The sequence below is a fragment of the Chrysochloris asiatica genome, unplaced genomic scaffold (assembly GCF_000296735.1).
Source record: "Chrysochloris asiatica unplaced genomic scaffold, ChrAsi1.0 scaffold00056, whole genome shotgun sequence".
NCBI classification, from domain to species: Eukaryota; Metazoa; Chordata; class Mammalia; order Afrosoricida; family Chrysochloridae; genus Chrysochloris; species Chrysochloris asiatica.
Genome location: NW_006408574.1, coordinates 1,139,675 through 1,152,373, shown reverse-complemented (window position 1 = coordinate 1,152,373; position 12,699 = coordinate 1,139,675). Strand labels below are relative to the sequence as shown.

General features: G+C 62.5%; 1 protein-coding gene across 1 annotated transcript in view; it reads right to left on the bottom strand.

Annotated features, from left to right (window-relative positions):
* Positions 1–12,699, bottom strand: part of ABCA2 (ATP-binding cassette, sub-family A (ABC1), member 2) — an 18,992-nt gene that overhangs the window by 1,495 nt on the left and 4,798 nt on the right. Inside the window, exons 5-44 of the mRNA XM_006863674.1 lie at positions 12,363–12,529; positions 12,052–12,179; positions 11,735–11,845; positions 11,257–11,475; positions 10,590–10,960; positions 9,875–10,034; positions 9,012–9,140; positions 8,767–8,934; positions 8,597–8,693; positions 8,265–8,438; positions 8,076–8,178; positions 7,895–8,009; positions 7,608–7,798; positions 7,347–7,497; positions 7,061–7,265; positions 6,746–6,910; positions 6,466–6,646; positions 6,159–6,371; positions 5,851–6,047; positions 5,592–5,774; positions 5,279–5,463; positions 5,079–5,199; positions 4,721–4,957; positions 4,434–4,640; positions 4,114–4,216; positions 3,722–4,041; positions 3,353–3,566; positions 3,159–3,264; positions 2,950–3,061; positions 2,794–2,854; positions 2,546–2,720; positions 2,238–2,353; positions 1,986–2,133; positions 1,788–1,911; positions 1,444–1,576; positions 1,240–1,357; positions 916–1,094; positions 696–837; positions 489–623; positions 296–399 (exon numbers count right to left, since the gene is read on the bottom strand). Of these exons, the coding sequence (XP_006863736.1) occupies positions 296–399; positions 489–623; positions 696–837; positions 916–1,094; positions 1,240–1,357; positions 1,444–1,576; positions 1,788–1,911; positions 1,986–2,133; positions 2,238–2,353; positions 2,546–2,720; positions 2,794–2,854; positions 2,950–3,061; positions 3,159–3,264; positions 3,353–3,566; positions 3,722–4,041; positions 4,114–4,216; positions 4,434–4,640; positions 4,721–4,957; positions 5,079–5,199; positions 5,279–5,463; positions 5,592–5,774; positions 5,851–6,047; positions 6,159–6,371; positions 6,466–6,646; positions 6,746–6,910; positions 7,061–7,265; positions 7,347–7,497; positions 7,608–7,798; positions 7,895–8,009; positions 8,076–8,178; positions 8,265–8,438; positions 8,597–8,693; positions 8,767–8,934; positions 9,012–9,140; positions 9,875–10,034; positions 10,590–10,960; positions 11,257–11,475; positions 11,735–11,845; positions 12,052–12,179; positions 12,363–12,529 (6,468 nt within the window). The remainder of the gene's footprint in view (positions 1–295; positions 400–488; positions 624–695; positions 838–915; positions 1,095–1,239; positions 1,358–1,443; positions 1,577–1,787; positions 1,912–1,985; positions 2,134–2,237; positions 2,354–2,545; positions 2,721–2,793; positions 2,855–2,949; positions 3,062–3,158; positions 3,265–3,352; positions 3,567–3,721; positions 4,042–4,113; positions 4,217–4,433; positions 4,641–4,720; positions 4,958–5,078; positions 5,200–5,278; positions 5,464–5,591; positions 5,775–5,850; positions 6,048–6,158; positions 6,372–6,465; positions 6,647–6,745; positions 6,911–7,060; positions 7,266–7,346; positions 7,498–7,607; positions 7,799–7,894; positions 8,010–8,075; positions 8,179–8,264; positions 8,439–8,596; positions 8,694–8,766; positions 8,935–9,011; positions 9,141–9,874; positions 10,035–10,589; positions 10,961–11,256; positions 11,476–11,734; positions 11,846–12,051; positions 12,180–12,362; positions 12,530–12,699) is intronic.

Genomic DNA, 12,699 nt, shown 5'->3' with positions numbered 1-12,699 from the left:
CTCCCGGGACGGGGTGGGCACAGACAAACGGCTGGCACCAGGGCTCCCGGGACGGGGTGGGCACAGACAAACGGCTGGCACCAGGGCTCCCGGGATGGGGTGGGCACAGACAAACGGCTGGCACCAGGGCTCCCGGGATGGGATGGGCACAGACAAACGGCTGGCACCAGGGGTTCCCAAGACGGGGTGGCCACAGACACACGGAGCTGGACCCCAAGCGCTCCTGGGATGGGGTTGGGTTGGGGCTGGTGCCCAGGGTCTTCTGGGACGAGGTGGGGAAGGACATGGGGCCCACCTGTGTGACGTCAGAACCACAGAGCGCCCTGTCTTGATGAGGTCCAGGATGAGATTCCAGAGGAAACGCCGGGCCTTGGGGTCCATGCCCGTGGTGGGCTCATCCTAAGGGCGGGCAAGGTGTGCAGGGCTGAACTGTGTCCACCACCTTGCCCACCCACACCTCCTGGTCCACCACCCGGCCATGAGCTCACCAGGAAGATGAAAGCTGGGTACCCGATAAGCGCGATGGCGGTGGACAGCTTGCGTTTGTTACCACCACTATAGGTGCCGGCGGGCTTGTCGGCGTACTTGGTCAGCTCCAGCTTCTCCAATGCCCACCTCACCACCTGGACAGGGAGGGCAGATACTCAGGGTCCGCTGTGCCCTGCTCAGCCACAGCCCCTGGTCCACATCCTCACCCGCGCTTCGTCCTTCCAGGGGATGCCACGCAGCCGTGTGTAGAGCTGCAGGTGCTCCCGGGCCGTGAGCTCATCGAACAGGGCGTCAAACTGCGGACAGTAGCCCAGGCTTTGCTGTACCTGCAGCAGTTCCTTCAGCACACTGCAATACCGAGCGCGTCAGCACTGAGCGTGCGCAGCCCACCCCCTCCAGCCCCGAGCCACGCCCATCCTTGTGCACCTGTGTCCATTGATGAAAGCCTCGCCCCCCGTCGTGCTCTCATCTCCTGTCAGCATCTTAAAGGTACTCGTCTTGCCCGCGCCATTGACGCCAAGGAGGCCGAAGCACTCACCGGGACGCACGCCCAGGCACAGCCGGTCCACAGCCAGGATGCGGCCTATCTTCCGGGACTTGTACACCTGGGGTCGGGGCGGGGGCAGGGAGCTGTCCCTTCAGCTGGGCAACCTGTCACCTGGGGGCCCAGCCCACCTCCTGGGCCCATACCACAAAGGCCACGCCCCCACCCACGGTCCCGCCACCGAGCTGGCCACAGACCCAGCCCACCTTGGTCAGGTTCTCAATCTTGACCATATCATTGTCTGCGTCCCCCCGCAGAACTCGCTGCCGCTCACTGGCCACGTCCACATCATCCTCCACGGGCTTGGTGGACACAGGCATACGCCTGGAGGGACAGAGTGGGCAATGCTAGGCCCACCACCACCCGGGGTCACCCACCCCTGCCACCGCTCCTGCCGTCAGTCCACTCACTGCGGCCGCCGCAGGAAATTGTACTGGCACATGATGGTGAGGAAGAAGCCGACAAAGCCCTCCACGGTCATGGCCACCAGCCCACGAGTGACGATGTCCCACTCGAAGGGGGACTTCATCTTGTCAAACTGACCTGTAGAGCAGCTGGCTCAGGGCCTGTGCTCACGGACTTCTGGAAACCCCACAGCCACCCCCACACCTGGCTCCCCACCCCGCCCTACCTCTCCCCACCTGGTCAGTCCCAGTACCTGTCCCCTCCCAGTTTCCACCCCACCTCGTTCTAGTTCCAGCCCCGCCCCGTCCCAGTCCCCGCCCCTTCTGGGCCCCACCAGGCCGGTACACACCAATCTTAGCATAGTACTCGTTGATGTACTCATTGTAAGCCATCTCCATGAGCCCATGGCCCAGGTTGTAGTTGGGGAAAATGAGAAAGCAGCTTTTCAGGTAGCTGTTGACAACCTTCAGGTCCTGGAGGGTCACGGGGTGTTAGGGACGCAGCCTGGGTAGTGGAATACCCCCTCCCCACCCCCATCTACCTCTACCTTATCATGTTCAAAGAGCTGCAGCAGGAAAGTGGCCACGGTGGCCGTGATGCCGATGAACAGATTGATGACGATGAGGAATACGTAGGCGGAGCTGGGCACCTCGAACCAGAAGGAGGCCGGGTACATGATGGGTGTGATGGACCACCTGGGAAGGGATAGCTATCACTCCGGCTCCCAGGCACAGGCCGAGGCCACACCCCCATGTCCTGAGCCACGCCCCCACGCCCAGCCACAGACTCCGCCCCTTACCCGTAGAGTAGGAAGAGGGAGAGCACAGCGGGGAAGTTGGTAGGTGATGTGTAGGCTGGCAGGTCGAACACAAACAGGATGATGACGCAGCAGGTGGCCGGGACCAGGTAGTTCAGCTGCAAGAGCAGGAGAGGCTGACTCGGGGGAGCAGGGGAGGGTTGATGTGCTGAAGGGCGGGGACCCTAGGATAAGGTGCGGAGCCCATCCCAGGGCGCTGGGAACCCAAGGGCTAAGTGTGGCAAACAGAGTGCCCGCAGGTGCCTGGAAGAGGACAAGGGCGATGGGAGCCTCCCAAATCAAGGGCGCACCATGTCCCACACGTAGTTGGCCAGCCAGTAGATGACGGGGCTGCAGCCACTGACAAACTGCAGGTGTTTGGCCTTGGTGGACTTCTCAGCCACCAAGAAGACCACGAAGCTGGCCGGCACGAAGGACATGGCAACAATGATGAAGATGGCGATGACCACATCGGTACCCTGCAGTCTGGGGGGCAGACGAGACAGCATGAGCCCAGTCCCACGTGCAGCCCCTCCCTCCCCGGCCCCCCAACACCTACAGGTAGTCCAGGGAAAGGCTGGCACTTGTCCTGTTCATGGGGTGGTTGGTGACCGTAATGCCTGTGGCAGAGGGAGAGTGGCAGCCTCAGGCCCTGCTCCCACCTGACCCTTCCCCACCCTCCACGCTCCCACTCCCCAACACCCCCCGCCCCCACCATAGGCTGCCGGATTGCCCTTGCTCTTGGGCAGGTTGGCACGCAGAATGGCGTTGTTGAGGCTGTTGAGGTAGGTGGGCATGCTGTGGTAACCCTTGTTGTTGTAGAACACCTGGAAGGAGAGGAAAGGCCACAGAAAGGCCCCGAGTGCCACCGTGGGTCACTGTGGACGCAGACAAGGGCTGGCCCACTGACCCCCAGTTGCTTACCTGGGCCACCCTACGCACAGCGATCTTCCGCACCATTGGCGGGGCCTGGGCGCCAAACGAAGTCGGGATGGCTTTCTGCACGTTGCCAAAGGTGATGGCTCCATACCTAGTCAGACAGGTGGGGGTGAGGGAGGCCCAGAGGGCACCAGCTGGCCAACCTGCCCAATAGCACCCTCTTGTTCCTGTTCACTCACCGGTGCAGCCGGAATCGGTCAGAGGTGAAGAGTAGGTACTCAGAGACGTTGTGGCCGGTGATGTCGGTCAGGATGTCGCCTGTGACAACCCGCATCTGGGGCGGGTGCCCACCCACACCACTGGGGCAGGAGAAGCCAGTGCCCTGCGTGGAACAGCTGCAGCGGACAGGCTCCCGTACCAGGCGAGGCAGCGAGGGAGCCGAGGTCCATGTCTCTGTGGGTATAGCGCGGGTCATTTGGTCCACCCCTAAGCCCTAGTTCCCCCCCAGGCCTCTCCAGCTTCCCACCCCTCTATTACGTCATGCCTTCACCCCTCCTAAATCCAGCCGCTTGCCCGCACTCCCTCATCTCTCCCCACCCTGTTGAAACCTGGCACAGTAGTGGGCAGCAGGGAGGCATTCCAAGCCTGCAGCGGATCATCGTCGAGCGATACAGGGGTGTCAGACGGGGCAGGAGAGGGTGGGGGTGGCACAAAGTTGGACAGAGGCACCCCCTGTGTGAATGACTCCAGACACATGCTATCGAAGAAGCGGGCGGCCAGCACGCGGGACTCGCCGCTACTCAGGTTCATTGTGGGCCCCAGGGAGCCATTGGCTGGGGACTTGAGCACACAGGTGGCACCTACTCCTGATGGCAGGCGGAATGTGCTCACGAGTTGCTGGGGGCTGGCATCTGGAGACAGTCGAAGTCTAGGACACGGGGTCATGAGTTGGGTGCTGCTCCCTGGCACCCCCACCCGCCCACCAGTTCTCCAGCCTCACCGGTACTCCCAGCGATCCTCGTTGGCATAGGGAATGAAGTTGCCTCGGGGCTGGGTGTAGTTGTGGTATTGAGATGGGGACAGGACCAGTGGCGGCAGGTCACCTGGCAGAGGGAGTGGGAAGGCCTCATCAATCCAGAGCACCTGCCAACAGCCCCAGATGCAGGACCCGGAGGCTCAAGCTTGAAAACTCCCAGGGTGTCAACAGCCTCCAATCAGGACTGAGGCCCTGAGCAGGCAAGGGTCGCTCTATGTGGTGAAGACCCGGGTTGAGTGGAAGCCACACTTGTACTGTCCCCCTGCCCAGTCAGCTGGCCGTACCAATCTCGGGGACAGAGAGGGCCACCGTCATGGCCACGCAGACGAAGAAGGCAGGGAGCAGGATCTGGGAGCAGAGTGCCTTGGAGTTACGCCGGGCGCAGTGGAATCGCTTCACCAGAAGCCCATGAAACTGGCGCACCCGCAGCCACCAGCCGTCCAGTGGGCGGCTGCCCTGGCCGACCCGCGTGAGGCTCTCAGCCTCGGCCTCTGTACAGGAAGCCAGGGCTGAGCAGGCAGCCCCACGTGCTTCCTGCTCGACCACCCCAGGCCCACCCGATCGTCCCCACCTTGCAAGCTGACATTGTCCGGGTCCTGCAGGTTGTCAAAGAGAGGGCGGTAGTCTCCATAGATCTCAGCATAGCCAGCAGACTCATCGCCACGGGCAGAGCCCACCGAGGAGGCTGACTGCAGTGAGGCTCGTGACTCAGCCAGCTCAGAACACCGGGCCAGGTTGCCAGTGAGCGTCTCCGCAGCCGCCGGGGCCTCTGCTCCTGGCATCACATCCTTCCTGGATTCCTTCACATCTAAGGCCGAGGAGAGACCTGAGGTCCCCTTGCCCACCTGCCTAGGAACCCTAGCCCCCCAGGGACTGGTGGGGTGAAGTGGGCAGTGGGCTCCAGGGCAGACACCCCTGTGTTCCCTCACCAGCCTCGCTATTCTCCAGGGACTGGTCCTCCTCCGACACCTTAAGGAACACTTCTTCCAGTGTTGTATCCATCAGACCAAAGCTACTCAGATGCAGTTCCTCTAGGCTGTGCTCCAGGTGCTACAGAGGAGCTGGGTGAGGTGGGGGTGGGACACAGGACCTCCCAGCAGCCCTCTCCCACCCCCACAGGCCCCCCAACCTGGAAGAGGCGCTCAAAGGCTCCCTTCTTGGCAGCCTCACTGGGCAGGATGTAGGACAGCTCAGTGCTCGTGTCTGACACCAGCAGGCAGGAGGCCACATGCTTGCGGATAAACTGGGAGACATGTGGCTCCGAACAGCTGCTCAGTGGGGCTCGGCCTGGGGGGCTAGACGCCAGCCCTGAGTCTAGGGGAGAAGAGGTGCGGGGAGGGGCTTCACTCACCCAGCAGGGTCAGTGGAGACCTGGAGAGCGGACAGACCAGGCCCGCCAGGCATCCAGGGCCCACCCTGCCACTGGGCGTCCCAGAACAGACCTTGGGGGCCTCCCGGCTCAGCGGGTCGCTTGACCAGCGTAAGGCGGTACCCGTCACCGTAGGCACCCTTGAGGAAGAGCGGAGAACCACAGCACTTGAGCTTCCCGTGGGAGATGACTGCGATGCGGTCCCCCAGCAGGTCGGCCTCGTCCATGTGGTGAGTGGACAGGAGGATGGTTCGGCCTGGGGAGGGCGAGGCCAGAGTCTGAGGGCTGAGCAGGGTCAGGCAGGCGGCCTATGACAGCCTCACCCCACTCACCAGGTTTATACTTCAGGATGAGGTCCCAGATCGCCCGGCGTGCATAGGGGTCCACGCCGGCGGTAGGCTCATCCAGGATGATGGCGCGGGACCCGCCCACGAAGGCGATGGCTACGGAGAGCTTGCGCTTCATGCCGCCGGACAGAGTCTGCACCAGCGAATGCCGCTTGTGGGAGAGTTCCAGATCTTCGATCATCCTGCAGGGCCAGCAGGCGGCCGGTGTTCAGGTCCCGGCCCCGCCCCTGGCTCCCCACCGCCCCGCCCCTGACTCCCCACCGCCCCGCCCCTGGCCCCATCGCCCCGCCCACTTGTCCATCTCCTTGCGGATCTCCTCCTGCGCCATGCTCTTCAGCCGCGAGTAGAACCACAGATGTTCCTCCACTGTGAGGCGGTCGAAAAGCACATTGTGCTGCGGGCACATGCCCAAGTTCTTGCGGATCTCGTCCATCTCCGTGCGGATGTCGTGCCCATAGATGGTGGCTGAGCCAGAAGTCGGCGGGAACAGGCCAGTCAGGATAGACCTGGATGGGAGGGAGGGGTCCAGCAACCTGACCAGATGGAGCAGCACCCACACTGTCCCCCCCAGCTTCCCCCATGCCCAAGCTTGGGCCTCACATGGTAGTGGTCTTGCCGGCCCCGTTGTGGCCCAGGAAGGAGACCACCTGGTTCTCATATAGGTTCAGGCTCAACTTGTTCAAGGCTAGCTTCCTGTCATTTTTGTAGACCTTGGTGAGCTTGTCCACACAGACCACCAGCGGCAGGTGGGTGGGCTCCTCCTCCATGCCCCGCATCTCCTCTGCACAGGGCACTCGTATCATTGGGGTAGGGGGCAGAGCTTCAACGCCCTCTGTCCCCTCACCCTCAAAGCCAGCTCCCTCATCTCCCAGCACCTCACCGAAGCGTCGGCTCTCCATAGCGCAGGCCTGGTCCTCCTCCATGATGCTGAGGCGGGGGCCATGTGCCCATGGCCAGCTCCATTCCCACGCTTCTGCCCGCCCACTGCCCAGCCAGTAAGACTTCTGCAGCGGGAAGTACCAGGGCCGAGGCAGCCCATACATGCCTGGAGACCAGGGATGGGAGAAAGGCTGACCCAGGGCGTAAGGGTTGACAGTCCACTAGAGGAAGATGTGCACACACACCCCCATCCAGGAACTGCACAGGAGCTCCTCCCCAGCCGTAGCCCCTGCCTCATGTCTCCGTCTGGATGTACCTGGATGTACAGCCTCAATGTACCAAGTGAGCACCCCATAGACCGCAGCATCCACAACAAGCATGGTGACAGCCAGCAGCAGATTGAAGTCGTCACCCTCCACCGGCGACTGGTTGAACGTGTGCCACTGGATGCCCACGCCCGCCACCTCGTACAAGGCAAAGTACTTGGACCCCAAGCCAAAGGCTGTTGTGGACATCAGGGACTGAAGAGACAGCAGCATGAGTGGGCAGGTCACGGTAGGAGAACAGGCCCGACGCCACCCAACTCACACGCCCACACTCACCGCAATGCACTTCTCAAAGGCTGTGATCTTATCGTGAGCCACCTCCTCTCGGATCGCCACATACATGTAGGGCACATAACTCAGGAAATAGACGATCCCACCGCAGGCGGAGGCCAGCTTGGCCTTGGAGTACAGCACCGACACCAGGAAACTGGGGGCCCACCACTCAGTCAGCCCCACCCCACCGCTGGAGGCTGCCGGCTGGGCGCGGGGCCACAGCGTCCCCCCACACACACCCCTGAGCTGGACTCAGGCACTCACCAGAACATGATAGTGGCCACGGCATAGACAGCCAGGAAGAGCCAGATGATGAGCACGTGGCTGTGCATGAGCACCTGCCCGTACTTGAGGATGGCGGTGAGCGCCGTCACCGAGATGGTCAGCTGCACAAAGCCCGTGATGAACCAGGCCACCCAGTGCACCGCATTGTTCAGGCCCATGGTCTTCATCACCTGCCAGAGGGCCGCGGAGGCAGCCACTCAGCCCTGGTCAGAGCTCTGCAGGCCCCGCCCCACCCCGCCTCCCGGCCGCCCCGGCTCCTCCCCCACCTCCTTGAGCCGGTGCTCCTTCTCAGCTACGATGTGTTGGATGGTCATCGCCACCGAGTAGACCCAGGAGATAACCATACAGAGTGGCATCATGTGCTCGATGACGAACAGGAAGCTGAGGGGGAAAAGGTGTCAGGGCGCCGGCCCGAGTTCCCACCTCTCCTCCTCCCATCCTACTCACTCATCGCGCGTGTAGCAGGGGTAAGGGAACATCTGCACATAGCTGCCTGGCTCCACCACGTCGTGCCCCACGAAAGTGTTGATGATGGCCCGTTCCATCATGTCTGAGGGTGGAGTCAGCGTCAGGGTTGGCCCTTCCCCACACCCCACCGTCATCAGTCCCCGCCCCTCGCGCGGGACAGCCCCTTACCCTGGATCCACACGAAGCCGTACAGGAAATAGAAGCGGCCCCCAGTGTTGGGCCCTGGGCGCCAGTAGGCCCGACGGATCTCATTGGTTTTCTCGGTGAAACTGGAGTTCTGACGGATCTTGTAGTGGACGTGGGGAGGGAGAGAGCCATCCTTCCGTGTCTGGAAGATCACGCCTGGGGACCCAAAGCCAAGCAAGGTCGTGGAGAGGGGCTGGGAGAGGAGGAACAAGGCTGGGGTAGGAGAATGAGGCCAGGGACCCAAAGGAGAAAGAAGGGGGTGGGACCAGGGCTGGAGGGGAGGGGCCTGGAAGTGGGCGGGGCTCGCAGCTCACTAGCGAACACGGTGACGTTGTCCTGGTAGGCCTGGTTGAGAGTGTAGTTGACGATGCTCTCCTCGTCCGGAAAACCCTTGAAGATGTCCACGCTTACCTGGGGACAGGCCAGGGTTGGCACAGCTCGGGAGGCGGGGCCCCGCTGGTCCCGCCCTCGACCACACCCCCACCTTGGACATGAACTGGATCCAGCCGCAGGCCGCGTTGTCAATGGTATCCAACTGCTGCAGGAGGGCCGAGCCATTGGGCAGGGAGAAGTTGTCCTGACGCAGGGCTGGAGGCAGCTCCTCCAGAGAGAGGTTCAGTGCTTCCGGGTGCAGCCGCAGTTCTGCCACGTACTGGGGGTGCAGGGCGATTTAGAGGATACGCGAGCTCCGCCGCCTCACCCCACCCCTACCCCGGCCCCCCACGGCACCTGCTGCAGCCAGTGCAGGTGTTGCTGCAGCCGTCCCTGCTCCAGGAAACTGCGGATCTCCGCCGAGATGTTAAGCCAGACCTGGGCGTAGTGGGTCACGTTGCCCACGAAGGCAAAGGTCTCGTTGGCCTGCAGAGGGTGAGGGTACCGGCATGGGGCCTCCAGAAGAACCCAGCCAGTTGTGGGTGTTTTACACACTTCTCTCCTCTGGCTCGATACAGCCTACTAGCCCTAACCTACTAGCCAGGCTCCCAACGCCCCGGCCTTCCTGAAGCTTCCACAGAACTGTCCTTAATGCTACTCTTGGACACAGTCTGCCCATGGACAGCACTGTCTCACAGCTGCTGGGACACCCCGCCCCTTCTCCACCTCCCTAATCAACCCTCGACTCTTCCCATCTCTCCTTACCCTCATCTTAGGGACCCCCTTCCAGGTTGATCTGCCCCCCCCACCAGCCCCAACCCTGATTTCAGCTAGTTCCAAACTGTTCTATCTCCCTAGAGATACTGACCCCACATGGCTTTGCAGCACCATGCTCAGCAAATCCCAAACTAATGAAAACTAACCCGCTCCCCCTCTACTGCACCCACCCAGCTGTCTGGCCAGACATCATCTACCCACACCAGGTCCTGAACCAAATATGGCCACCTGGACAGACTTAGCGGCTCCCTTTCCTCCCACAGGAGGCTCCTGTGGGTGAAGCCCACCAGGACCCCCACTTGCAGAGCAATGCCCCAGCTCCAGGGCCTGTGTCTCACGTGGGACTGCGCCCCCACAGGTCTTATGTTCCGATCCCCGCTCTGCTCACGGGGTACTGCGCGGACGGAGCGCAGCAAAAGCAAAGACCGCACCAGCCCCTGCACCTTCAGGATGACGCGGTCTGCCTCGGAGCCCGCGGGCGCGTACAGTATCTTGGGATTGCTGGTCATGAGATGCACCAAGAGGCCTAGGTTCCTCTGCTCCTTACTCGTGAACCCAAGGGAACTCATGTTGCCCCGCCGCAGCGCTTCCGGCTCTATGGTGCTGGGGAGGGACGGGCCCAAGAAAGGGGGTGTGGCTCAGGAGCCCGAGCTCTGGGAATGGGGGTGGGGACGTCGGGGGTGGGGACAGTGAATCTGGAATTGGGGAACTGGGTGGAAAGTCAGAGTTTGGAGACTCAGCGAGGGGCATCTGGGTTGCAGGGAGACCTTATTGGTTAAGATGGGGTTGTTGTTATTAAGTGCCTTCGAGTCGCTTCCGACTCATAGCAACTCTGTATAGGGTTTCCGAGGAGCAGCTGGTGAGCTTGAACTGCCAACCTTGCGGTACAAACTGGCTTTGAAGTCCAGCGTATTAACCCACAGTGCCACACTAGGATAGGGTGGTACACCAGAAATGGGGGATGGGGCCTCACGGATGGCAGGCGGGCTTAGCAGTGGAGTGGAGTTAGGGCTTCAGGAGTTCAAAGCAAAGCGGTTTCAGGAAGTCAGGAGTGGGGCAGGGCGGTGAGGAGCAAGTGGGCGTCAGGGTGTAGCCTCAAGATTGGGGGAGGGCTGCACCAGGCATAGGAGACAGGATCCAGCCCTGCCTTCCACATACCGATTGTTCCCGCAGAGGATGGGCTGCAGGCCCGCCCAGAGCTGCACAAAGGCCGCGCACTGGCCCTGCAGTGCTTCCGCCCCGGCCGGGGTCGCAGCCGGTGGACTGACCTCTTCCTCTGCCGTAGCGTTTGTCCCAGAGCCCGCCCCGAGACCAGTGCCGTTGGCCAAGCCACCGGGCCCACTGCCTGGGGTCGCAGGGGCCCGGCCCGCACAAGCACCCTGGGGTAGCAGTAAGGCCAGAGCTGAGAGGACATCCACATCCCGCAGAACCTTCTGGGCGTTCAGCAGGTCCTCCAGCAGCGCTGGCAGCCGCCGCGGGGGTGGTGGTTGCTGCTGGGTATATGAACCGTTGGCCACATCCAGGCCCAGCTGAGGGAACATGGTCATGTGGAGAGTTGCAGACTTAGGGAGGTGTGCTGGTGGGGAGCAGGGCCTGGGGGTGGGATGTGCAGGATGGCTGAGATGGGGGGGGGACAGAGAGGGGCTATGTGAGGAGAGTGGGAAGGTACTGAGGTGGGAACACAAGGCAGGGGCCCAAGCCGTGACATGGGGGTATCAGACACCCAACACAGGGTGCAGTCTCCCACACACAGAGCCCTGGTGGCTCTAACTGGGACATTGCCAGCCCTCATACTGGCTGTCCAGCTGGTAGGTGGGGGCCTCACCTGCTGGACAATCTTGGTCATGTCCAGCTGGTTCCGGAGCTCAGACGCCAACCCAGAGAAGCGGCGGGCACGGGTGGTCGCCTGCCCACTGCAGACAGCAGCCCGATAGCCCTGCAGCGCACTCTGCTGACCCTCAGGAGCGGTGAGAATGCGGCCCAGCTCCCGGGAACCTGGCGTGCAAGTCAGTCGCTCCAGGAGTTCAGGGGCAAGCAGCAGTTCCTGGGGGAAGGGGACAGTAGGTCCCCGGGCAGGGTCTCCAGGAAGGAACTCCCAGCCCAAACTGAGAGGAGACTGGAAGCTTGGCCCAAGGTGGTCTGCAGGCCTCACCGGCTCCCCACTTAGCCCAGGGCTGGGGCCTGCATAGCCTCCCCACATCCCCATGCTACTGCAGGCTCCAAGTCCCCCCTTCACTCTAGAGGGATCATTTCCTCACCCAGAGGCAGGAGGCATGCCCCCAACCCCTCTAGGCTCCCCTCACCTCCGTCCGGAGTAAAGGATTGCTACCCAGGTGGTTCCAGGGCTCCTGACCCCTGGGGAGATCGGACCCTGCGTGTAGGGTGGGCGAAGAGCCAAAGAGCAAGCGGTAGACCTGGGAGGCCAGGGAGGGGAGGAGGCGTGACTCAGGTTGGGGGGTTGCAAAGCCTGGCACTGGGACCCACTGAGCCCTGAAAGGTAGCTCAGCTGTCCCCCACGTCCACCACCAGGGGCTATGAGGCAGGCAGAACATAGTAGCCAGGACTGGGAGCTGCCTCCATGGGTACAGACCACCCACCTTGGAGCGGGGGCCCACCTCACCTCGGGTGAGTCCACCCGGGCAGCCAGGAGGGCCTGCGCTGTGCTATTAGGCAGTGATAAGTTCTGCGTCAGGAAGCGACAAAGCTCCCGTGGATCCCTGGCCACTGAGTCCAGAGAGAAGGTGGACACTGGACGGGCATAAGAAAAGGTGGGGGCCAGCTGGGGGGCCGGTCACTGTGCCCTGCCACAGCCCAGCAGGCCCCGAGTGTAGGGTTCAGTAGTGCCCATGTGTGCCAACAAAGAAGACCAGGTAGATAGGGTAAGCGTAGAATGGAGGCGACCACTCAGGCTGCCCGTGAGCCCAGGCGCACCTGCAGGGCTGTCCACGCCTCTCTCCCAGACACGCTGGCCGCCGGTGCTCAGGGTTTCCAGGTGCTGCTGCAGGGCTTCGAGCTCGGAGCCTAGGCTAGGTCGTGCTGGGTCGAACAGGTTGCCCTCCTCTACCACGCGACTGAGGCGTTCCAGAAGCTGCGTCACCCTAAAGCATCATGGCTGTCACCAACAGTCCAGGGACAGGAAGCCAGGCTTCTGGGGGTGCTCCTACAGGGGGTGCTGGGTGGGCACTCATGGGGGGGCAATTGTGAAGACAGTGGAGGATTCCTGTAAGAGGTGAAGGGGACACTCACGGGGAGTTGGTGGGGACACTCA